Raw genomic sequence first — 27717 nt, forward strand, 5'->3', positions numbered from 1 at the left:
TTAGTAGAATCTCTTTGAGTTTCTCTCCATTTAATTTGATCTTGGCTGTTGGCTTGCTATAAATTGTCTTTATTATGTTTAAGTATGTTCCTTGTATTCCTGATCTCTCTAGGACCTTTATCATGAAGGAGTGTTGGATTTTGTCAAAGACTTTTTCAGCATCTAAAGATATGATCATGTTTTTTTTTTCTTTCAGTTTGCTTATAAGGTGTGTTACATTGACAGATTTTTATATGTTGAACCATCCTTGCATCCCTGGGATAAAGCCTACTTGGTTATGGTGGATAATTTTTTTGATGTGTTCTTTGATTTGGTTTGCCAATATTTTATTGAGTATTTTTGCATCAATGTTCATGAGGGAGATTGGACATTAATCCACACACTTATGATCACCTGATTTTTGACAAAGAAGCCAAAACTGTACAATGGAAAAAAGAAAGCATCTTCAACAAATGGTGCTGGCATAACTGGATGTCAACATGTAGAAGAAGATTGCAAATAGATCCATATCTGTTGCCATGTACAAAACTCAAATACAAGTGGATCAAAGACCTCAACATAAATCCAGTTACACTGAACTTGTTAGAAGAGAAAGTAGGAAGTAGTCTTAAACAAATTGGCACAGGAGACTACTTCCTAAATATAACACCAGTAGCACAGACACTGAGAGCAACAGTTAATAAATGGGACTTCTTGAAACTGAGAAGATTTTGAAGGGCAAAGGGCACAGTCAATAAGACAAAACGACGGTCTACAGAATGGGAAAAGAGCTTCACCAACCCCACATCTGACAGAGGGCTGATCTCCAAAATATATAAAGAACTCAAGAGACTAGCCATCAAAATGCCTAACAGTCCAATTAAAAAAAAAAGGTTACAGAGCTAAACAGAGAATTCTCAATGGAAGAATCTCAAATGGCCGAAAGACATTAAAGAATTGCTCAACATCCTTAGTCATCAGGGAAATGCAAATCAAAATGACTCTGAGATACCATCTTACACCTGTCAGAATGGCTAAGATCAAAACCACTGAAGACAGCTTATTTTGGAGAGGATATGGAGCAATGGGAACACTCCTCCACTGTTGGTGGGAGTGCAAACATGTACAGCAACTTTGGAAATCAGTATAGCAGTTTCTCAGAAAATTGCAAATCAATCTTCCTCAAGACCCAGCTATACCACTCTTGGACATACACCCAAGGAATGCTCAATCATACCACAAGGACACATGCTCAACTATGTTTATAGCAGCATCATTTGTAATAGCCAGAACCTGGAAACAACCTAGATGCCCCTCAAGTGAAGAATGGATTAAGAAAATGTGGTACATATACACAATGGAGTACTACTCAGCAGAGAAAAATAATGACATCATGAGGTTTACAGGCAAATGGATAGAACTAGAAAATATCATCCTGAGTGAGGTAACCCAGACTCAGAAAGACAAACATGGTATGTACTCATAAGTGGATACTAGATGTAAAGCAAAGGATAACCAGACTGCAACTTACAGCTCCAGGGAGGCTAGCTAACAAGGAGGACCCTAGGAAGGATGCATGAATCACCTGAGAAGGAGAAATAGATGAGATCTACATGAGCAAACTAGGGTGAGGGGATGATGGAGGGCAAGGAATGGGGGATAAGAACATAGGGGAATGGGAGGTTTGAACTGGAACAGGGACAGAGTGGGAGAGCAAGTAAAGAGATACCATGATTCATGGGAACAGGGAGAAATAGAGTGTTAGGGAAGTTCCCAGGAATCCACAAGGATGACCCCATCTTAGACTACTGGCAATAGTTGAGAGGGTGCCTGAACTGGCCTACTCTGGTGATTAGATGGCTGAATACCCTAACTGTCATCATAGAACTCTCATCCAGTGACTGATAGAAGCAGATGCAGAGATTCACAGCTGGGTGACAGGCCAAGCTCCAGGAGTCCAATTGATGAGAGAGAGGAGGGATTCTATGAGCAAGGGACATTGAGAGCATGATGGAAAAATGTACAGAGACGACCAGCCAAACTAGTGGAAACACATGAACTGTGGACCAATAGCTGAGGAGCCCTCATGGTACTGGACTAGGCCCTCTGGATAGGCGAGACAGTTGTTTAGCTTGAACTGTTTAGGGGGCTCCCAGGCAGTGGGATCAGGACCTGTCCCTGGTGCATGAGCAGGTTTTTTGGAGCCTAGTGCCTGTTGTGAGACACTTTGTGCAGGGAGGAGGTTCTTGGACCTGCCTCAACTGAATGTGCCAGGCTCTGCTGACTCCCCATGGGAGGCCTTGCCTTGGAGGAGGGAATGGATGGTAGGTTGGGGTGGAAGGCTGAGGGGTGGGAGGAGGGAGAAGAGGTTCATCTGTGGTTGGTATGTAAAATGAATAGAAAAATCTCTTAATAGTAAATGAATTAATAAATAAGTTTGTAACAAAGCTTTTAAAGATGCTATTAATTTAACCAAGGTATCAAGAACTCTACCATCCCCAGTTGCCAAAGGAGGCAACAGAAGCTGAGAGAGGCAAATGACCTAGCCAGTTTGTCAACTGCTCTTTGAGGACCAGACACCTAGTTTTTCATTTTTATACTTCTGTAGTTGCACATTGCATGGGTGATGTTTCATTTTAAGTTTAAAATACAAGTATGCCTGTTTTAACACTTTAAAAAAAAGAAAAGAAAAAATGTCTTACATACTTTTTCTTCTATCTGGTTAGACCTTATTCCTCAGTAAAGAATCTACTTTGTAAGCTTGTGTGGTGGCACATACCTATGATCCCAGCACCAAGGAGATTGAGGCAGGAAGATCATATGTTCAAGCTCTGCCTTGTTATATAACAAGACCCTGACTTGACTCCCCCCCTACAAAACTTTCTTTCTATTACCTTACCTGTATTATTGACTCTTCTTTCACATTGGAGTGTGTGTGTGTGTGTGTGTGTGTGTGTGTGTGTGTGTGTGTGTGTGTGTGTGTGTGGTTTGCATCCATGCCTAAGGGCCAAGGGACCATTCTTATTCATATCTATAATAACAGCTGATGCAGAGTAGGAATCTCATGATTGTTTATTCAATGAAGTGAGTGGATAAATATATTCTTGAATAAATGAATGAAAACTTAGAATAAAACTCGGTAAGAAATGCTGTCAAGTTGAAAGGAAGAAAGTAATTTGAGGGAGGAGTCTGGGCGTTGGTAGATATTTATTCTGCTTAGAAAGAAGAAAGGGTCTCCCTGAAAGATATTATTTTGTTTCTGTCCTTTTGGTATTGCTCTTGTTTGATATGCTAAACTTCCTTTGATGAGAATGTTTTGTTGTGTTCCTCTTCTGTCGCTTTTGCTGCCTTCTCACAGTGTTCTGTGAGAGACAACTGCTCCGATGTGCAGTAAGCCAGTTCTTTATTGCCTATGTCAGACCCCAGTATCTGTGTGAAGATTTTGACAACTGCCAGTGACAAGACACAGGTACAACTCATAAGTAAGCTTTGGTAGTTCCCTGTGCCCCCTGTAAGAGATGTGGACTACTTTTAAATAACTGATTAATTTTACTTCAGACTTTATCCTTTTGGTATGTTAAACCCCGGATTCCTTAACATAGTTTTAAAAATTTATATGACAACCTGAGTGGGATAGGTGCTTAAGTATGTGTATATGATATTTATAACTAACTCCTTATATTTATATGCACATTTATTTTTGCAAACAAGTGTACAGACATTTAGGTGTTTATCCTTGAACATGGAGGTGAAGATGAGCATATATATGTTGTTTCCTAAGCACATTGTCTTGGTAAGTGTATTTAATTCTACTGACTTTATCATATAGATATGGCATCCCTCTTTACAAATAAGGAAATCAGGTTCAGAAAGATGACAAATCATGGTCAAATTCATACAGTGAGAGATAGACGTGGAATTCCCAATATTTCTTTCCAGAATGTAAGAAATCAAGTTTGTCTCAGAGTAGACAACATAAAAACTGTAGCATGGCTTGAAAGTAAGGGTGCTGTTGAGTTGAATAAACAGACCCAGATTTTAATAAACTTTCACCCATGTTGCCTCTATACTTTGGATATGTCATGACAACAAGGCACATTTACTACGTGTAATCCCTAGCCCATACTAAGATGGCTATATGGTGGCACATGTCTGGATCATGTAACTACCTTACACAGCCTTCTCCCTTTATGTTAGTCCTTGCTCAGTTGCCACAATAAGGTGGTAAGAATTAGTTGTTTCAAAAGGAGTTATTGGCATTATTCATATGGAAACCACTCATGATTAACTTCAGGAATCAAAATCATTTTAAAATGTATGCATAGTTAGTGATAGTAATATCTATACTTAATGATTTTAAAATTATTTTTTTTTTGAGACAGGGTTTCTCTGTGTAGCTTTGCGCCTTTCCTGGAGCTCACTTGGTAGCCCAGGCTGGCCTCGAACTCACAGAGATCCGCCTGGCTCTGCCTCCCGAGTGCTGGGATTAAAGGCGTGCGCCACCACCGCCCGGCAACTGATTTTAAAATTATTAAGAAGAAAAAGTAGAAAGAAGAAAAAGTAGGAAAAAAGAAAAGTATCAAGAAAATGTATAATCTAACAATGTAAAAAATAATATTAAAGGATTCTAACAATGAATAATGAAATAGAATGATAAAGGAGGTTTCACTGGGTGTGAATATAACCATTTACAACTTCAAGAGAACATCAACTAGAGATTTCTCATCATTGAAGTGTATCATTGAACTGCAGTTACCAATGCAGTAGTGGACTGTCCCCAGAATGAAAGTACAGATCTGTGAAATTGAAGTGGAATTTCAGACATAAGGAATTTAACATATAAAATATTATTATTTGTAAAAATAGCATTTAAAGTTATAAAAGAGAAGAATCACTTATTTAAGAAAACAGTATACTGAACATTTGAAAGACATATTATGATGCACTTCACACTTTATGTTTAGATTTCCAGTGAAATTAGTGGTAATGTTTACATTTTCTATTAGGAAAACTTAAATATCTGTGAAATAGTCAAACATTTGTCAGCCTTTATATCTTGCTTTTTTATTGACTTTAGTAAATATAACATTGTATCATAAGTACCTTTTTCTTTTCTATTCTCCCGTGCATCTAAAATCAGTGTGTGTTATTCACATGTGATTTCATAACTTTTTATACAAATATTCCACTGAAAATGCTATCATTCTGTGTTGTGATGCTTGCTTTGCCTTTTCATTAAACACAATTCTGGATAATTGTCCCTCTAGAGTATTCATGTTAAATGCTAACTGGTGTTCTGTTTTGCCAATGAAACAAAATTTATCCACTCTCCTGAGTTAAGTGGTTTAGTTGTTTACTCTCATAAACAAATGGACTACAGTGCCTCTCTCCTGTGTGTCCCCTTATGCAGTGTATGAATATGTCTTTAGTAGAATATATAGTTACAGGGTCACAGTTCTAAGTATCTTCAGCTTTATTGCCAAGCTTCCTTTTAACGAGATTATTTTATTTTGCATATTCATTATCAATATTCAGAACTGCTCTTTTTTCTACATAATTATCCTTGCTTGATATTTTAAAATTTACTATTCTTTTGCTAATTTTTCATGGGTAATGAGTGAATTCATTTCTTAGTTTATCTTTCCTCAACTGTTCATAGTATGATCATATATCCACATAGTCGAGAATTTTCTATTTTTTCAATAGTTAAATCTTTATCCCAGTTTCTTTAATTCAAGAATTTAGTATATCTGCAAAAGACAGTGTTAGCACTTTAAAAAATATTGAGATTAATATAATTGCAACATCTATCCCTTTCCTTCCCTCCCTCTAAGCCTTCTCCTATCCCTCTTCTTGCTCTCTTTTAAATTCATGTCCTCTTTTTATTACATGCATAATTGTATATGTATACATATATATTTCTAAATATATTCAGCTCAGTCTGTATAGTGTAATTTGTATGTATGTTTTCAGGGCTGACAGTTTGGTATTGGATAACCAATTCATGTGCTCTTCCCTGAGGAAGACTATTTCTCCCATTCTCAGCATTCCTTATTTGCCTGTAGTTCTTTGGTAAAGTCGAGGCATATTACTCTTTCCCCTATCCACTTTGGCATATCTGTTTTTCTCCTTTTTCAGTTCGTGTTTTGGAAGTCATGCTGGTAAGACTGCATGGGTATACCTTCTTATATTAATCAGAGACACAATCTCACATCAAATCCCCTGATCTTACACTCTTTTTACACCCTCTTCTGCAGTTTCCTGAACATTAGATGCAGGAGTGTTTTGTAGATGTATCCATTGGGACTGGGCTCCTCAACTCTGCCTTTTGATTGGTTGTGGTTTTCTGCAATGGCATCCATCTGTAGCATGGAGAAGTTTCCTTGATTAGGGATGAGGACTACACTTAACTCTGGCATTTAGCATTTTTGTCTCCATGGGTATCTCCATTGGCTCATCACCCTTCACTGATAGTCAACTTTTCACCTATTCACCAATAATATTGTATCTGGAATACGCTGAACCTATTCTTAGACTCTTTAATTTGACTTACCAGTTTGTCTCAGGAGACCACAAAACCACATCATCTTAATTAATGAATTGGATAAGCCACATTATTTTAATTCATAATATATTTATTATTATTGAATGTCTCTGCAGTTGCTAATTTTTGCTTTTGCAATTCCATGCAAATGTTATAATGACATCAAATTTTATTCACACACACACACTCACATATACATGCACATCTGGTGGGATTTTGTTGAACTGCATTGATTCTAATAATAAATTTTAACTAGTGAATAAATGATAACAATAAGTTCTTCCACTTATTTATTACTCTTTGGCCTTAATGTTTTACAGTTTTGTGTTTAAAGATTTTGTACTTTTAGTTCCATTTATATATACTATTTACTACTTTGAAACAATTATAAACATACGTCAGAATTTTTATTTTTTTTAACTGTATATAAATGCATAATGAATTTTTAAATATTGACTTTGTATCAATGATTTCTAATAGTTAGGAGACTCTAGGAATATCCTTCGTACAAAATTGTTTTGGCAGTGTATGTAATATACATTTTGTTTTTGTCCTTATAACTCCCTTCTTTGCACTTATTTTCATTGCTTTGTTGATGTGGGTAGAAAATCCTGAACAGGAATGACAGAAGTACTAGCTGTCACTCTTCACTCTTTTTTTGTCCCCAAACTTAATAAAAATGCTATATGTACTTTATGATTAATTATGATATTATGATTGCATTTTTAAACATTTTCCTTGGGTAGATAACATTTATCAGATTAAGAAGTTCTTATAATTAGTTTTCTGGAGTAATTATATTTCAAGAGCACTACATTTTATCAAATGCTTTTATTTGACATTTAAGGTAAATTCTTTTTCTCTATAAATACATTATGATTCATTTAAGGATTTTAAAGCATTGAATTCCTAGAGTAGTTTAAATTTATTATAATTTATCCGCACCACCTACAGTAGATACAAGTCACCAATTTGGTGTAGTTTTTGTGAAAGAGAGTGAGTTTCTCCTTTTTGTGGTAAAGCTTTTCAGATTTCATTGTCAAAGTTATGTGGTTGTACAGCAGAAATTGAAAGTGTTTTCTCACTTTCAAGTATCTAGAGCATGGTGTGCAGTGTTGGGGTCTTATCTCTGTCACATCGTTGGGAAAATTCTCTGCTGAAACTTTCTATACTTGAATTTTTTGTGAGAAAGGTGTCAATATAATCAATTACTTTTATTTATCTAATAGAACTACGCTAGTTTGGTGTATCCTCTGTCAGCGTTAGTAATGAAGGTTTTTGTTTTAACAGCCATTTGTCCTTTTCTTCTAACTTTGGAAATTGATTGACATGGTGTTTGTATTTTAATATCTTTTCATTAGAATGTGTTTACTTCTATTTGGGTTTTAATTTCTAATTTGTATAAGCTACATCTTTTAAAACATTGGTTTTAAAATGTTTTAAAAGCTTTAAAGTTACTATTGAAGTCGATATGGTATTTTGCAATCCATTATTCTTCCTACACTGCCACCTCTTTCCAACTCTTCTTCCTCCACCTTCTCTTCTATTCTCTGTTCCTCTTCCTTGTCTTTCCACTGTTCTTTTCTTATTTTTGAAACAGAGTCTCATGTAGCCCAGGGTAGTCTCAAACTCACTACTCAAATTCAAACTCAAGTTGAACATAACCTTGAACTGCTGATGCTCTTACCTCTACCTTCAGAATAATGTGATTACAGGTGTGTTTTACCACACATTGTTCTTCATTGTAAACATTTTTCAATTTCTCTTTCATTTTATATATTCTTTCATATGCTGAATAGAAAATAAACTTAAAGTTTTTTTTTCCTAATTCTTGGTCTGGAGATATGTATGGCTGGATGGTTAAGAGCAGTAAGTGCTTCTGCAAAGGGTCAGGGTCCAGCACATACATGGTGGGTCACAACCACCTGTAACTCCAGTTGCAGAGGATTGGACACTGTCTTCTGACCTCCACAGGCTCCTATACTCACATACATAATCATACACATAAATAATTAATAATTACAACATTACACTGTAAACCTCCCGTTAAGTTTTTAATTTTATATTATATTTTATTCATTTACTTAGTATGTTAGGGGTGTGTGTGTGTGTGTGTGTGTGTGTGTGTGTGTGTGTGTGTGTGTGTGTAGAGGAGAATAACTTGCTCTGGAGATCCAACTCAGATCTCAGATTTGGCTGCAGGTGTCATTACTACTGATCCATCTCTCTGGGCCACCTTTTAAAATACACTGCACTAGAATTTGTGGTATGATTTTAATAGAAGCAACATTACTGACATTTTTATTTCCTAATAAAAGGAATATTTCTTATATTTCTTCAATAAATATGATTGCCATAAATTTTGTATTTTTTGTTTGTTTTGTTTTGGATTTTTTTATTTTGGTTTTTTGAGACAGGGTTTCTCTGTGTAGCCTCGAACTCACAGAGATCTGCCTGCCTCTGCCTCCCAAGTGCTGGGTTTAAAGGCATGCGCCACCACCGCCCGGCTTGCTATAAATTTTAATAGCAGTTATAAAGAATATGAGATACTCTTCAATTTCTACTTTTCAAAGAATCTGTAAATATTTGAATGAATACTAAATTTATCAGTAGCCTTTTCCACTTATATTTGTGGATAATTATTATTTATTATTTAACTTATTCGTATAGTAAATGACACCAATAGGTTATTTTTAAATTTGACATATAGTTCTATTCCTCAGATGTGTCATATCATGTTATATTATATTATTTTTGTCTACATGGAAGTTTACTGATGGGTAATATTTAGAAATAGATAATATTTAGAAAATCTCAACCATGGCTTATAGTTGAGACTGGGCTACACTTGTTTTCTTCTCCAGAAGGTCTTGCTTGGTTTTGCTTCAAGATTTTAAGAGCCTTATACAGTGAATTGAATAAATTTCTACCTTTTTAATATTCTTTCATTTTTACAAACCATTAACACAATTTTAAAAGTCAAGCACTACTACAAATGCCTCTCCCAAATAGTTGTCTGCTCATGCCCTCATTTTTGGTTCTTACTCTTTAAAGCAAGGATCTGAAAATTGCTTCTATAAAGAATAAGAGAGTAAATGATTTAGACTTTGAGAGTTATTAAATTTCTGCAGAACTGTTCAGCTCTGCCGCCAGGGTTGTGAAAGCAGCATAGCTAACCCTCATGAATGGGCATGAATTTATTCACAAAAAGAAGGCAATCAGGATTTGGCCCCTGTGCTAACAGAAATCACTTTGATTTATTTGACTGTTTTCTGTATCATTTGTATATGTCTAAATAAAATCTCTATTATATAATTTACTATATATTCCCCTTCATTTTAGCTAGGACTTGTTGACCCTTTGTTATAGATAATTTCATTCCTTAATAGTTGTGCTGCTAGGTAATTCTTTCTCAAACTCTCAATGTATTTTTTCTTTTGCATCTGACCTCCTACCTTCTAATATCTAATTCTATTTCTGTTACATTAGCTTTCTGTGAACCTAGTACAAATTGACTGTTTCTTCAAGATCTTGTAAGTTTACTTGCCTGGGTCTCTGCTTCTATTGAGTATCTCTTACTGCTGCATGTTCTGCATGGCTTGGGTTCAGGGAGCCTGGCTGGGGCAACAATGAAATGAATAGAGGGAAGACATATAGACACACACACACACACACACACACACACACACACACACACACTAACATTGGGATCTTGTAGGATTCTCTAACCCATACCACTGCAACCTGGACCCCCAGCATGTTTGTTAGGTACAGCACTGGGGGAGGGGTTATTTAGTCTCCCAGGCAGTCTCAGGCTGTAATCATCTGGGAGGAAGAAGCTGAAGCTGCTAGTCTTTGCACACCTTGATCAATGGTTCATAAACATTCATACCCAGACTCCCAACTTTGCCATCCCTTGTGTGTCTGGCCCATATGGTTAATGGCTTCATCAATTTATCATGGGCCAACTGGTCTTGGTGTCTTCATTAGGCCATGCTCATGTCAAAATTCAGTTCACTCAGCACTTCACCAACTCAGGGCTTTCTCTGTCCCCTACATTTTATTATTATCAGGCTGGCATTTTTTGGGGTAGTGTTCTAGGTCTATATTTGAAAATATTTACATTTGAGAGTTGGTAATACCTGAGAAGAATCTTCTAACCTCCTCATTGGAACTTAAGTCTGACAACAATGCCTGGCACCTGCTCTCTGCTGTGTCTGCCATCTCTAAATCCAGAATCTCTCTCTGCTTCAGCCTCCCCAGTATGTGATCTCTAAAGCTGGCCATATGGAGTAAGGGCAATCCTTGGGACTTGATGTGAGATGGATAATGTTTAATTTCTCTTAGTAATACTTTTGGCCACACCCTGCATAGAACTCCTGTCTTTAGAAGTACCAAATGCTTCCAGTATTTTGTCTTTGTTTCTTTCTGTGCTGACTGCATAGACCTTACTTCTCAAACCTTCTTGTTTTCTACTATAAATACATTAGGGTCAAACCTGTCTATAGCCTGACGTTTCTGTCTCACCTGGTCCCGCAGCTGTTCAATCCCAAATGAAGAGGCTTATATTAATTGTAAACTGTTTGGCCTATTGCTCTGGCTTATATCTAACTCTTATGCTTAGATTAACCCATAATTTTTGTCTATGTTTAGCCACGTGGCTTGGTACTTTTTCTCAGTCCAACATTCTCATCTTACTTGCTCTTCATCTGGCTGAGGACTCCATCTTTGCCTTTCCTCTTCCCAGCCTTCTAGTCTGGTCACCCCATCTATATTTCCTGACTGGCTACTGGCCAATCTGCATTTTATTAAACCAATAGGAGGGACAAATCTTTACAGTGTACAAGACCATTAGCTCACAGCACCTGTTTTTATGCTGCTTTTGCTATGTGTCACAACTCTCATATTAGAAGCTAAAATATTTATGATTGGTTTGCCTAAAAAGGCATTTTGCCCTTATTATGAAGTGATAGCCAATCAGTGGTTTTCTGGTCTCTTGTATCTTCTCTGGTTTGCTTTCAAACTGTTGTCTTTATTTTATTTTTTTTCTATATATTTTTCTAACAGCTTGCTTTAGGTGGTCTTGTAATTCCTGAATTTGAACATTTGTGCCTTTCGCAACCCTGACCATAAATATATTCATCTGTTTTTCCTCTTTCAGTTTGCCCTTGCCATTTTATTGTGTCGCTTTTCAGACAATTTTTAATGAGATGCATTTAGAGTTTTATTTCTTTCCTCTTTATATCTTGTTAATATTTTATATCTTGTTCTGTGTGCTTAATTTTGGATTTATTCAGCTCTTTCTGATAGCTTATTGATTATTCTTGCAGTAACATCTATTATACATTTTAATCTGAGAGATGAATATTTAAATTCAACTGCATTTTTAAGGGTAGTGAGGTTTTGTTGTTGTTGATGGTGTTCTCTTGTGTTTAAAACATAATTTATTACTCACTTTAAATACTTTGTAGTATACCAGAGTTTTATAATCTAAATTCCTCCGTGGTCTCATTCAGCTAATTTTTTGGGGGCCTGATTATTCCTCTTAGTTGTGATGTTGTCAATCCATGTGCCCTTGGCCCTGTCCCTTTGAGCCTAAGGTGAAGCAGAACAAGAAGGCCAAGAAAAACTGTATTAGACCACTTCCTGGTTTACAGGAGATAGAGATTGTGGGAGGGTCAAGGATAAGATACATCTTTCTGTGAAATTCCTCCAGTTCCCCACTCACTCCAGCTAAGCTCTAGTTCTACCTTCCCACCACAGTTAAAGTGTTATCATATTGGAATGCACTAAGGGCTCATCTACGGATTAGGTCATAGTCTTTACAATACAATCACTTCCCCAAAGCCTACCAGCTAGCAAAGAATTCCCCCAATGTACCAGCCTGTGGGGGCAGTTAATAGTCAAACTATAACCATGAGAGGCAACAGATGGCTTCTGTCTAATAAAGTTCATTATTCTCAAAGCAAATGAGAAATGGCTCAAATGTCAGAGTCTCTGGGGTTGGAGTCTAAGGATCTGTAATTCTCAAAATGTTTGCAGGTGATTCTAATCTATAAGGCAGAATAATGAGAATGAAATGATTAACTGGGAATGAGTAATAAGGATTATTAGTTAAATTTTCTTATAAGATTTTTTTTTATCTTGATTGTTTGATTCTTATCACCAATTGCTGCCTTTTTGGATGGGCAGGAAATGCTTGAAAATGCTTGGAGAGAGATTATTTAGGGGATATGTAATCCTGCAGCAAAGGTATGGGCCTTTACAATCAGAGCAACCTAGAGCTCATCCCAATTCCACCATTTACTAGCTTGGAGAAATTTATTCATGGAAAAAGGCCATACATCTGGCTCTTACTACTTTTATTTTTCCTCCTGTGTAAGACTGAGTTAAAATATACAATCTTTGCTTAAGAATGAAATAGCTAAGTAATATAAAATATTTGAAAATACCTGAGACATTTTATAATAGTAAGATTTTAATAATTACTAAAAATTTTCACTTTCCACATTTTTATTTCACTTTGTCTGTTTGTATCATTTCTTTATTAGCTTTCTCCCTTTATTAATAATCTAGCTCCTGCATATACAATACAGTTACTAAGTTCACTGGAAATGGATTTGACACTTGAAATCTCAAAAGGAAAGGGAGGGTTATGCCTTGTGAGGTTCAAAGGCCATTTGTCCCCCTGATATTGATTTTCTTAAATCAGATAGTAGCCAAGACCTTGGGAAAAGTAATTGAACTGACAACCAGCAGGTCTAAGTTATTAATAATGGAGCAGTCTTGGACATTCTTGATGACTTAATGTAATGACAGAAGGAAGGTCTGAAATTCCCAGAGTTGAGGTCAGTGGCTGAGTCTCTGAGGAGAAAAGAAAACACGTTATTCCTGAGAACATATTTCATGGAATAAAGTCTTTATGCTAGTTCCAAATACAATGACAGAGGAAGAGGTCTTATTTTGATTTTTTTAATAAAACAAAACTTTGAAAAATTAAACTTTGCTATCATATTTCTTTTTCCCATTATTAAAAATACTGATTTACTAATGGCTACATTTTCTTAGACTCTTAGCAACTACTCAAGAGTAAAATTATGGTTGTCTTATCGTTTTTATCTCCTGAATTCCAATAACAGTACTGTCATCTACTAGTTGTATGACTTTGAGAAAGTGAAGTATTCTTTCAGAGATTTAGTTTCCATATCTGTAAAATGGAGAAATTTATGTTTTAATTATAGTTATGGAAGAATATGTAAGATCTTTTATGTGAAATCTGTATAACACCTCACATGTAAATAATTGTTGAATAAAGTAGGCCATGAATTTTTGTATGCTTCATCTTTTTTGCTGTAACTTTAAAGGCTCGACAAAGGTGATATCTCAGAATGTTTTTCTTTCCTCCAACTATTCTAGTTGTCTGAACCCTAGTCCCCAGGCATCATGGGATATTTCAGTGGTATTGGGTGTGTTTCAATCCAGTTCATCTTTCTTTCATAATTTCTTGTCTTACATTAGGAAAAAATGGGTTCATATAAACAAAGGTCTAATTGTTTTTATCAGCACTACCACTCTGGAAAACCCTTAGGTGTCTAGAACACTCCACTCCCCTGTTGTAAGGGTAAAATGTCAAGGAGATGATTTACTTGAGTACCTATGGTTCTACAGTGCATGCTGAGATTAGGGCGGAACCCCACAGCCTGGGCCTATAGCAGAAGACAGCACAGAGGAGTTACAGAATAGGGCATGTAGCTCTAAATATAGTCAAAAAGCTTCTACTAGCTGGAGAATGTTTCTGTTGTAATTTTGTACTGAGTTAGTATCTTTAGTCTCATTGAACATCAAAGGTCTGTTTTTACCCTAATGACAAATTATTTATTTTCAGGCAAATTCCAGGTTGTTCTTGAGAAAGATGGAAAATTAGTAGCTAAATTTTATTGAGAGTCCTATGTTACCTAATGCGAGTCTAAACACTATACATACATTAACTCTTTGAGTTCTCATTAAAACCCCACTAGGTAGGTACAGTTACTACCATTTATCAACATGTGGATTATTATCAACTCATATTACAAGGTCACAAAACCCCAAAGTGTTAGTGTTAGAAATAAATATCAGACTTTCAGAGCTCCAAAACTAATTAAATAGAAGTCCATTTTAGCAATTAATTCAAAAGAATAAGATTTGTAAGCTGTCTTAGCCGGCACAAACAAGTTACAATCTGTGATCACTGTTGTACTGTGGGGTGCTAGTCCGAGTGGCTTCCTTTAACCTTTGCTTAGGATTTTCTGTCTTAATTATCAAAAAGTGGCAATTTGCATAGCAAGGACTTCTGACAAGTTTCTGTTTCTTTTCAGAGGGTCATTTTCAACATTGTTAACTTCAGCAAGACTAAGAGTCTTTATAGAGATGGGATGGCACCTATGGTGAAATCTACCAGCAGACCGAAATGGTAAGTGACCCAGAAAATTTGACTCATTGCTGAAGTTTACCCTTTGCCTTGCTGGGGCACAACTCTACTATAGCTGAGCAGTATGAATCAGAGGAGTTCCTAGATGGCTATTCTCTGGGGTTTATGTACTGTACTGTTCTTTGAGAATGTTAGGAAATTGTTCCCATGCTTATTAGAACCAATATTTGGTTATGAGAGAAGTTACAGTATGGTATTTGGTTAAATTATTGTCCTATTTTAATTTATTATGTATCTTTGGAAATATACTTAAAATTGGACCTCCACCCACTCCTCTTCCTTTGATCTGCTCTAAATATTGGTGATGTGTAGTAACCTACAAAGACATTGGCAACTATAGTTTAGCCTAACCTATAATCTGTGGACCACATGCATCCCAGAATATCTATGAATGCAGTCCAACACATTTGCAGATGACAATGTCATGTCATAAAAATGGTTGGGCACCCTGGATGTGGTTCTGTACTTCTTCCTTCCTTCCCTTTGTGTGTGTGTGTGTGTGTGTGTGTGTGTGTGTTGGTGGTATTTTCTATAGACATTGTAGTTTCAGAAATGTTAAAGTTTTATTTGTCCCATTACTATGCTATGGAGGAGATGAATTAGACTTAGATAGGATTGCTTACTAATTGTAATGATATTAATAGTAATAACAGTAACTATACCATTTGTTGAGACCTCATTCTTTTGCAAACATTTTACTTCTGTAGTTAATATTTTCACACTTTTGTAAGAAATATTTTTAAATATAACAAACTTCAGATGAAAAAGTTGAGGCTTGGGAAAATTAAGTATTTTCTAAAAGCCATAAAAGCTAAGGGGACCTAGCTATTTATATATTGCTTCAAAGAGCCTTGAAACTACTTCATCCTATTTTCCATCTATTCATTTATTTATTAAACCAACATTTATTGAGACTAACAAAACGAGAACTTTTAAAGACAGAAACCAAGTATTAGTCATCTGTCACACAGTAGGTGTTTAAGCAAATGCTGTGGAGACTGAACTAAATTCCTTATGAGAATTTATATGTAAGACACCTGGAAGTTGCTAAGTGCTCAATAAATGGCATCTATTATTAATAATATGTAAAATGCTATACAAATGCAAGGAATTGTTAATATTATTCTAGCTTTGATCCTTGTTCAAATTTTAATGACTAGTGAGAAGATAGTCTCCAAATGTCTGTATTTATAGAAAACTAGCATTTCATAAATATTGAATTGTGCTTTTATCTACAAATGATGCTTAGCAATTTTCTATAAATGCTAGCTTGTGAAGCTCAGGTTTATAAAAATGCAGACATTTGATAACAGTTATAAAAGCTGTTTATTAAATGGTAAAAATATCTCTGATCTTTTTTTACTTTACAGCATCAAATCAATTAAACATCTGCATTTTGATCTCTTTCTGTCAATTTGGTCTGGGCAAAAGAACAAGACTTGAGTCTCTCAATCCAGGCCAAGAAGGCAATAATGTAGGCAGGCATGTGTGTGTTGATGGACACACCAAGCCAGTAAAACAGTATCACTGTGTATCTGTTCATAGGAGCCTTTGAAGAACATAATACATTTTTTCCAAGTTTTATGTTAAGATCTTATGCAGCAACAGTAATTGCTATCTACCTTTTCAAGTGTAAGCTTTGTGTGCTCTAATTCTCTTTCCCCTCCCCTCCTGTCTCCTAAACCCATCTCCCTTCTTCCTTCTCCCCTCTCCTCCCCGTCCTCTCCTCTCTTCTCTCCTCTCTCCTTCTTGCGTCCCTCTCTCACTCCCACATTCCCTACAACTCCTCATCTCTCAAATCTTATACTTAAAATTGTTTCATTTTGGTACCTGTCCTATACTTTGACACTTTGGTTCTCTGTGTGTGTGTGTGTCTATCTACCTCTCTGTCTCTTCCTATCAGTCCCTCCTCTCTCTCTCATCCCTTTGACAAGATTTTGAAATATTAATGAGTCCTTGCATTTGTATTATTATACCTTAGAATCAAGTTAGTACCCATATACAATGTTGGCAGGCCTCAGCAACAGCAACTATCCATATCCAGTCATTGAGTTTTTCTAGTCTGAAGTAACCTCAAGTTTCAGAACTGAGTTTTTGCTGTTTATCAAGCCAATTGGGTACAAAATAACCTTGCAAACCATCCTGTTTATCTAATTCCTCTCTTTGCTACCTAGAACTTGAATATGAAGCTGCTCATATTGTTTTAACCTCCCTTTCCCTCAATCTAGGTGTTTATATATTTATTTACCAGGATTTTTTGAGCATTTTCATGTTCTGTGCATTGTATTAAATGTTGAGGTGCAGAGTGGATATGAATATGCAAACTTCCATAGAAATGTTATTAAATAATCTCCATAGATCTTAACCATTCCTCTAATTGCTATTATTTTACACTGAGTATGCTTTCTGTTCTTTTTGTTATTCTTTCCCTGGGATATTTGGTTGTTCCTTCTGTCAGTTTCCTAGACCAGAACCTACCTCCCAGGAGCTATTATCTCACATTTCTCTGTGGTCATGACCATTTGCCTGTCAAAATAATATATTTTGCTGTGTTTAAGGAATTTATCACAATTTAAGACTCTAGGCAAATGGCTTAATTTAAGCCTAGCAAGTACCTTGTAGATCCCCATATTAAAATATCTTCTTCAGTGCTTGTTTAGTTCCAGTTTCCCCAGTACGAAGACAGTATTATTTTTTTCTTGCCTGAGATTTTACTATTTTTGGTAAAACCAAGTAAATTTTGAGTTTTGGAAAAACTCTTATCTCAGGATAGATGTTAAAGAATTTACATTATCTGGACTTTTATCTATGGAGCTATTGAAGAGGGTATTTCTTTGCTTTTCAAGGTAAAATATTCTTGTTGTGTCTCATAAGGAACTATAAGTGATCCCAAGACTTTTGGGTTTAGCATGAATCTGGAAATCTGTTAGTTATAGAAAGTAAATGAAGAAAAGACACATCAGAGATGCCATTATGCAAATATATGACCACTCAGTGCTTTCCTGTTTTAAGAAGATAAAGTAAAAATATCTACTAGCAAATGGCAAGGCTGTGGGAAATTCTCGGACTGCTTTAGTGCAGTATATAATTCTGTTCATACACTAGCCCTCTTAATGACTATGGTTAGTGTTTGTAGCACTAGGCTTTTCATTCATACCTCATCAATATTTCTTGATAGTGCCAAGAGTAAGTTTACTATTTGTTAACACTGCTGGAAACTGGCATTTCTAGACAGCTCACGTCTGTATATTTGTATATACAGATATGGAGGGTAGAAATATTTACACAAGTAGTTAATGGTGATGCCAGCCAGAAGCTCATTAACCTAAGTGTATTCTTTCAACCACATGCAATGCATAGGGATGGTGGGAGAAGGGAACACAAGAAGCATGTTGTTGTATGGTCTTTGGTTGATCTGAAAGACCTTCTCTGATTTCCTTTCCAATACAGTAGACTAAGAAGATTGGAATAAACCTCAAAAGTAATTTCTACTTACTATTTTGTTGTTGATATAATCTGTGTTAGATTATGTGGCAATAAATATGAACCTGATCCAATTTTGTTTTTGGTTTTGTGAACTGCTATAGGAATATTTCTAGGAAACATTAGGAAGTATCTAAAGAATACTGTGGGATTAAGGAGAGGAAGCAAATGGATGTTAGTAGGGAGAGCCCTATAAACTAATTGAGATGCTCTATGGAGAAGGTGGTATTTCAGCTAGATTATCAATGGATGGGACATGAACAAAAATAATTGGGCTACCAGAGGAAAAAGTAACAATATACCATGCTTGCTACATTTTTAAAGTATTTGTAAATAGTAATGAAATAGTGATAATAATACAACTTTCTCATGTTGCTATAAAAAGTAAATGTGTAATAGATGTGTAAATACTTTTTAAAGTCTAAAATGTCGTGGTAGTAAAACAAAATTTCAAATCCCTATTTCTTCCCCCTTGATTTACCTAATACTGAGTTTTGTGAGCATTATTCTCCCACCTTTCCTCTGTTCCATCTGCCTATTCATAACTACTTACTTATAATGTGCCAATAACTCTGTGAAGCACTGAAGCATGGTTGCTAATGCATATAATATGAGATATAGTCTGTTGTACTAAAAGCTAAAACTAGAATTCTAAGGAAATGTTTTAACTCATGTAATGGGGGATTCAGTATGCTGTGGAAACTATCCATCAGTCTATGTATCATTTAAGACTTAATATAGGACAGTAAGATGTTTAGGCAGGTAAAAGAGTTTCCCACAAAAGCCCAGTGATCTGAGTTTAATCCCAGGGACCGACATAAAGTGGAAGGAGAAAATAAATTCTTTAGAGTTGTCATTTGTTCTCCAAACATACACTATGGCATGTGTGTGTTCCCATGCAATCTGTCTCTGTCTTTGTCTGTTTCTCTCACTTGCAGACACACACACACACACACACACACACACACACAAATAAGTAAATGAAGATTTTCAAAGTCTTAATCTACTACAATAATAAAAACACTTCCTCAGGAAGTATCATTTATTCTGAGAGCTAAAATAGAAATAGTAGGTGGAGACATATATATGAAAAAATGTATTTAAAGCCTAAAAATGAGAGATAACATTACCTTTTGATGCACAAAAACAATATGATTGAAACATGAAAGAATAAAGAGACTGTATTTGGAAAGTTACATAGGAATTAAGTCAAGACAGGCTTCATAAGGCAATTGTACTTGAGTCTACTGGCTGTGGATAGAAATTTAGGAACTCAGCAGACAAATCACAGTGTGATTGTCAATTTAGAAGACTCAGTCTTACTGAATAGAGAATACATTGGGGATGAACTAGATGAAGGGATGCTGATAACAGTGCACTGGCAGATGCCAGACAAGGGCTTCAGTTTTCTAGGAACTTTAGTTACAGCATTTGTGGGATGACCAGCTTGTTGTGTAGGTACTTGGATCGGAACTCTAGTCCTCATGATAGTACAGCAAGCGTTCTTAACCACTGAGCCATTTATCCAGCTCCACAATTTATAATATTAACCCTTATTTGTAGGTATTTAGATTTTTCATATTTTAAGAAGATATAACCGCATACAGGTTTCAGCTTTGTTGCATCATTTTTTTCTTTTTTCTTTTATTATTAAGAAATTTTCTATTAATTTTACATACCAACCACAGATCCCCCTCTCCTCCCTCCTCCAGCTCCTCAGCCTTCCCCCACAACCCACCCTCCATTCCCACCTCCTCCCAGGCAAGGCCTCCCATGGGAAGTCAGCAGAGCCTGGTACCTTCAGTTGAGGCAGGGGAAGGGGCTTGGACCTGCATCATTTTTTATAATTATGTCCTAAGCTAAAACCTATAGAGTTAGTGAATATACGCTCTTGCTACATACACTCTCAAAAAAAATGTGTCCTTCATTTAAAATAGTAACCATCAACTTGCATTATATCAGAACTGCAATATGGAAAGCATTAAGAATTGACAGTGAGCCATGCCATAGTGGTGCATGTCTTTGATCCCAGCACTTGGGAGGCAGAAGCAGGTAGATCTCTTTGAGTTCAATGTCAGCCCGGTCTACAGAGCAAGTTCCAGGACAGCCAGGGCTACACAGAGAAACCTTGTCTTGAAAAAACCAACTAAACAACAACAACAACAACAAAAACAAAAGAGAATTGACATTGAGGGGCTAGAATAGTACAGAACTTGCTGAGCTTGCATGAGGTTCAGTTCCTATGACTGAAAAAAAAAAAAAGACAAGCATATACAATATAAAATGATCCTGTGATTCCTGTGATTGTCTTTTTGCTTTCCTTTAATTTTACATCTCAAGAATATTAATTTAATATGATAAAATCAAGTTTTAAAATTAAGTATTATTGCATAAAAAATAAATAAACATTGCAGATTTCTGATTCTCAGGTAAGATATGGGAGGTGCACTTCTTGTTTCTAGTACTACTGAAAGAGTTTGTCACTATTTATGAAGCAAAAAAGACTTATAAAGGTAGAGAAGAGGAGTAGCAGCTAGAATCCTGAAGACCTCAGAAATGATTCAACACGTATTACCTGGGCTTGCTTTTCCCGATGTTTATAGCAATGGCTGCTGGGGAAGCTGGTGGCCTGGAAACGCCAATGAGAACAGAACTGTTTTTGAATGCTCTTCTAAGTCGGTTCTTATTTAAAAAGAGCTAGGAAATCAGTCTAGCAAGACATGTGATCTCGAGACAATAGCGACCTAATCCAGCCACACATGAAAAGCAAATGTATCCACTCAAAAAAGGACAAGTGGAAAAACCTAAACTTCTACCCCCTGCATATACCTGGTAATAGCAAAGAAAAGCAGGAAGCCACAATTTTTATTTCTTCTTCTTAACAGCAATCTCTTCCTTCTCCTTTGAATATGTGTACATATGGGTATGCATATGTGTGCTCCTTGTGTGTAGGTGAGGGTGTGTGGAGGCCAGAAGATAACTTCGTGTATCATTCTTCAAGCACCATCTGCCTTTTTTTCAGACCAGGTCTCTTTCATTGGTCTAGAATTTAATTGAGTAGACTAGGTTGGCTATCCAGTGAGCCCCAGAGATCTGCCTGTCTCCTCCTCAGTGCAATAGAGAGTATGGAACAATAGGCATTACCCAATCTGAGTAATAGAGAAAGAACAGATTTAAAAGACAGATGAAGATCTTCAGAGTCCCATGAGACTATAGTAACCATTTTAACATCCATTTCTTCAGAGTTACAGCAGGAGAGGGAAGCATGGGATAGAAAAGAATGTTGGAAATGGCTGAAATCTTTCTGAATTTGGGGAAATACATAAACCTACAGATTTGAGAGTCCAAGTAAACTCCAGACAGGAAAACCTATAGAAACCCCTGTGAAGAAATATCATAGTCAAAATTTCTGAAAAGTAAGAATAGAAAATCACCATGGAGGACAGGGAAAGTGCCATGATTTCTTCCAAATGCTAAAAGCATTATCAAAATAGAGCCCTCTGTCCAGCAAGAATGTTCTACAAGAAATTAAGAAGAAATAAAGATATTCAATATGAAGAAAAACTAAGATTGTCTATTATCATCATACTAATTCTTTAAAACATGATTTAAAGCGGCCCTTGATGCAGAAAGTCTAAATAAGAGGCTTTAGAATATCAAGAAGAAACAATAGAAAGTAAAAACATGGACAAACCAGTAGAGTTTATTTTCTGTCTTCAGATATGTTTGATGTACAGACAAAAATGATCTCATTATCTACCATAGGTCTTGCCAAATGATAGAGGCCACTTTAACACAGTTATACATCAAAAATGTCCTCATGCCTTACATAACTGGTAATGGCCTGATGCTGACCACAGAGTAATGCTGCTATAGACTGAACATAAAATGAATGGCCAAGATGATTGTGTTAAAGGGCTGCTCCCCAGCTTGTAGTATCAGGACATTGTGGAAACTTTAAGTGTTGCCTACGGGAGGATATGCTTTGGTCTTGGGGCATGCTTTTCTTCTTCTTCCCTTTCTTTTCTGTCTGTGAGTTGAAGAGTTTTGCCTTGTCCCTTGTTCTTGTCAGTGTCTTCCAGAATCCCTATTAGAGGCTCAAAAGCAAAGAGTCCACCTGTTAACAGACTGAAAACTATAAAACCATGAGCTGAAATACAACTTTTTATGACTCTATTATCTCAGGTATTCATTACCTTGTAGAAGACAGACTAGTACAAACAGATGACAAGGGAGAAGAGGGAGGAATGATGACAGTGATACAGTAACATCTGAATGGCTTTTGTGCCGAGGCACTAATTATGCACCTTGATTCCCACTGAGGTTACCTGTAACAAAAAGATATAGAGCCATGTGCATAAATTGTGCTGATGTAAAATCCCTAGTGTTGATGGTTGACTGTGGATGGGAGGGAGGAGGCTATGGGGGACTTGTAGGAGAACTGGGTGATGACATGCAGACCTGTCCATACTGCTTTGTAAATTCATGAGAATCAGTGTTGTCCCAAGAACTGTTTAGAGCTTATATTATTTCAGCTAATCAACTTTTTCATAAAATTTCCAACAGAGTATTTGAAAACTGACACAAATCTCAGAAGGATCCCTGACTTCTCAGTGATTAAATGACAGGTAGAATGAATCCTTTTAAAGCCATAAACCTAATAAAAGGAATATTTCAACAACACACAAATCCCTTTCCTAGAATGGATATTGTGACCTGAGGAAATAGACACGTAAGAAAAGAAGTGTGTAGTTGGGGAGAGAAACAGAGACTAGGTTAGCATTCTACCCTGGGCCTTACTGACCCAGGACCAAGTCACCAAACTACGCTGTGCTGCTTTGTGTTTCTGCACACAGATGATTCTCACACTGCAGAGAGGGGAATTCTTACACAGAGCAAGGAAGAAACCCAAGGAAGGTATTGGCTCCAGTTTCTACCACAGTGACATGAGCCAACATTTGTCACAATTCTAGAAAGAAGCAAAATCAGTGATTATCACCTCCAGTTTACAGATTTGAAAGCAACAGCTCAGAAAAGTACTTCATAGTTACTCAGGGTGCAGAAGCAGGGCTAAATTATGTCTCTCTGACTCTTAGCCATATGGTTTCCTCTATTCCTTTCTAATTTGTAGGATCATTATCACAAGTGTGCTATGTCAGAAACATACACAGACCTCGTTGCATCTTCCCACAATGTCAGATTTATTGAATAATTTAAGTTCATAAACTGCATTGGTTTGATTTCATTGGCTCTAATTAATGAATATTGTTTTCAACTGATAGTATAGTTATTGGCAATCACTGCTTTTGGGGGTTGGATACAAATCTTAGTTCTAACTTTCAGATCAAACACTGCACTTCACACAATGATATATAATACAGAATGTCAAATGAAATGTTAAGGAGAATACAGGATTCAAAGTGACTGAGTGACATGATATTCTGTTATATACATGTAACATTTTTTCAGCTAGTAAGTATGAACAATGTTAATAGGAATTTGTATGTATAAATTTTATAAGACATATCTTGTCATTTATCTTGGGTGTACAATTGCTGTGCTACACTACATGTTAAGCTTGTTCAACCTTTTGAGGAAACATTCTCTGGTTTTTCCAAGTGGTAACAACGTTTTATACTCCTACCAATATCAAATCTCTTTTTGATTCTTATATTTTGTACGTGTGTGTGTGTGTGTGTGGGTGTGTGTAAGAGAGAGAGAGAAGAAGGAGGAGACAAGAAACTTAAGTGAGGGGAATGAATTTTATGGATGCCTATGTATAGATATATGTAATTGTGTATAATATGAATTCATATAATTTTTGTATGTATACTTGTACACATGTATCTTTTTCATATCTCAATCCAAGTACTTCAGTCTCCATTCTCACAGAAAGTCTTGTTGGGCCATACGAGATAAATCTTGCTTGCTGGTAAGCCTGTGTTCAACCACAAAATCTGGCAGCTGCCAAGTAGGGTCTGCTGAGCAGATTTGGGATCTTCAGTCCTGAGAAAAGATGGTGTCACTAGGGAAAGTGGTTTGTGGTAGGTCCAATCTTGGAGTTCAGACTGCCGAGAGAGTCATTAAGCATAATTTTAAAGCAGATTTGGAAGGAGATGAAATTCTTCCCCAGGCATTCCCTTTGTTTGCCTGATCCTCTGTTTAGAACCAGTTTTTGAGACCATGTCCTACCACTCATTCTTTGAACAACTGAGCAACTCATATGATTTTTCTGAGCCTTTGGTTCCTCTGTTATAAAAACAGAATTAACAACATGCATCTTAAAGTTTCACAGTAAGAATTAAAGCTGTGTGACTCACCAATAGCTTACAACTGTAAGAGTTACTGTTTTGGTCTGGGGACAGAGCTCTAGCCTTGAAGGCATGAGCTCAGTGATGAAGTGCTAACAGAGCCTGCCAGAAGCTGCTCCAATCCCCAACACTGAGAAACAGATTAATGTTAATTTCTCTCATTTTTCATAAAATCCTGCATTAGTTCTAAAGCTTCATGCTTGTCCATAAAAGTTTGCTGTTACTGTCATTTCAACCTCTTCCCAGAATCTTTAATTGAGAAACAAACTTAATAAAGATGCATAGGTCATAAAAAAGTATTATTTACTCTTTGGCATGTGATCAAGTATATCAAAAACAATAAAATGATTTCACTTGAACTGGAATAGGCTTTGCTTTAATATTATAGAACAAGAAGAGCGAAAGGAAAGCACCACAAAGAAAAATAAGCTCATCAAATAGCACATTGTAAAACTCCAGTAATTTAAAGAAGTAACTGAAATAGATATGATTATCTCCCACTCAGTCTTCTGAAAATAAAAGAAACAATTAAACTGAATGTGTTGGTGAGAATATTATTTTATTTCAATATTTCTATGATATTTACTTCAATTTCATAATGAATAGAATTACTTAGTGCAATTGAAACTGCAAGATAGAATTTTAAAACAGTAAATTGTGAAGATAAAGGCAACTGTCCCTTGTTCAGACTGGAGGGTAGATTTTCCTGATGAAAACAATGAAGATGTGACATTGAATGTGGGTATGTATGTATGTGACACTGAGTGAATCAACACGGATGAAGTCCCTGGAGAGTCTAGATTTTGATAAATTCATCTTTCCAAACTGGAAAGTATAAAAAGATTCTTTCTACACCTCTTCTGGAGTCAGCATGTGGGTGTTTATAGAAGGTGGTAGGAGCGGGTGTAGGAAGGAAGAGGGGAGCATCTTTAAGGTTCTTACTAAACAGTATAGCATTTCAGAGCTTGATGGCACCTTAAAGATCACTGGTCCAAACTTTCAATGAAAAAATGCCAAACATTAGGGGAAGAAAGTCACTTGCTAAGAGACTTGGAGCAAGGTGACAGAACTATGTCTGAAATGTAGGTCTTCACCCAGCCGAAGCCAATCATCCTGAACAGTCTCGCTACGGGACTAGCTTCAGTGATGCATGAAGAATATCTAAAGACAGACAGCACTGGTTGTGAATGCTAGTGCTGTGAAACCAATGAGCTTCTGGACAAGGTTCTCAGCATGTCTATCGCTCTATCCCTTTGTATATAAAAAATGACTATGCTTAGTTGTTGGTGCACTGTGAAGACAAACTGATAAAATGTGAGATAGTCTCTCTGCTCATCAATTAACATTCCCTTCTCCCATCAACCTGCCTTTAGTTTAGACTTTACCTTCACCATGACCAGGCCTGGCTACATTCCCGGTCTCTAGCCTCTCCCCAGCTTCACTTGTCCCAAGCCTAGTGCTGTGCGAGCCAGCCCCTGTGCCATCGCTGGTTACTCACTCTGTCCTGCTCACCACATTGGTACCCTGTTACAACTGAAGCAGCCTTCTAATTTGGGACCAAAACCCTGCCAAGGCCATCTCTAAATCTGATCAAGGGAGTCAGGTGCTTGCTCTCATCAAGTTTTTATAGGTGACTAATTCCCACCGACCATGTCATCCACCCCACTTTTTGTGGGTATTCCTGGAGCTTAACATTTTCTGAGAAATATGCCTGGAGCCTGAGTGGTTCTTACTCAGCTTGCCATTAGTTGTTTCTTTTAAAAAGGGACCGTGTTCAAGTAATTTTCTAGCCTAGGATGGCAATGTCTTGAAACTAGTTATATTCTCTCTTTCTTCCTTTAGTCCCTTCCTGGGGTTCCCTTCTTCTTTTTCTTTATGGTTAGCATAAAGTTAATGTAAGTCAAAGAATTTTGCTACAGATAGGCATTGACTAAGTTGTAGTGTTTGATTTATAGGCTGTCTGAGTGCAATTGTAGCATGCCTGGATTGTATGGTCAGACATCTGTGGAAGGAGTAGGGCAGTGGTTCTCAAACTTCCTAATGCTGTGACCCTTTACTAAGGTTCCTCATGTTGTGGTGATCCCAACCATAAGATTATTTTCATTGCTACTTCATAGCTGTAAGTTTGCTGTGTTATGAATCAAATGTAAATATCTGATATTTCTAATGGTCTTAGATGACCCCTGTGAAGGGGTTGTTTGACCCCCTAAGGGATCACAGGCCACGGGTTTAACTTCTGGAATAGAAGAAGACCAATTCACCCCAAAGGGATCACGGGCCACAGATTTAACTTCTGGAATAGAGGAAGACCAATTCTGAATAGGCTATTAGGGAAGTAATCACTGAAAGAGTGGTATTTGGGTCTTAGAGAACAAGTAAAAAGTTGTGAGCAGAGCAAGATGAGAAATGACGTATAGACCAAAGAAAGGGCACTGCAAAGTCAGGATAAAGCATGGTGTACTCAGGAAGTATGTACACTTTGCTTCTACTTCAATGCTATATGCCAAGAATGAAGGAAATAAGCAAAGCATGGGCGATGAGGCTGGAATCCGTTTAGAAAAATATTGTTGACTGTGCGTGTCTCTATGTGGAGATAATCTTGTCTTCTTTTTTGTACACTTGGAGAGCTGAAAACACAGTGTACTTGGAATGTTAAGGAACTAATCTAGGGCATCACTTTCTGTCTCTTGTATTACTATAATGGCCTCCTAATGGGAAACCCTGCTTTTCCCTTTCCATCCCTACAGTCTGTTCTCTGTATAGCTGCTGGCATGATCCCTTTCAACACAAGTCAGGTCATTACATACTTCTGTTCCCTTCACCACTTCCTACTTTCCTCCTTGCTCAGGTTTCCAGCTGTACTGGTCTCTGGTGTTCCTCAAATTTATCAGATTTTATTTCTGTGTTAGAGTTATTCTTATGGCTACTGC

General features: G+C 36.6%; 1 protein-coding gene across 7 annotated transcripts in view; it reads left to right on the plus strand.

Annotated features, from left to right (window-relative positions):
* LOC131903881 (BEN domain-containing protein 5) overlaps positions 1-27717 on the plus strand; it is a 1181880-nt gene that overhangs the window by 487660 nt on the left and 666503 nt on the right. For all 7 annotated transcript variants that reach the window (XM_059254714.1, XM_059254709.1, XM_059254708.1 and 4 more), the window contains exon 4: positions 14881-14975. In XM_059254714.1, coding sequence (XP_059110697.1) covers positions 14881-14975 — 95 coding nt within the window. The remainder of the gene's footprint in view (positions 1-14880; positions 14976-27717) is intronic.

This window comes from Peromyscus eremicus, chromosome 2, assembly GCF_949786415.1.
Source record: "Peromyscus eremicus chromosome 2, PerEre_H2_v1, whole genome shotgun sequence".
Lineage (NCBI taxonomy): Eukaryota > Metazoa > Chordata > Mammalia > Rodentia > Cricetidae > Peromyscus > Peromyscus eremicus.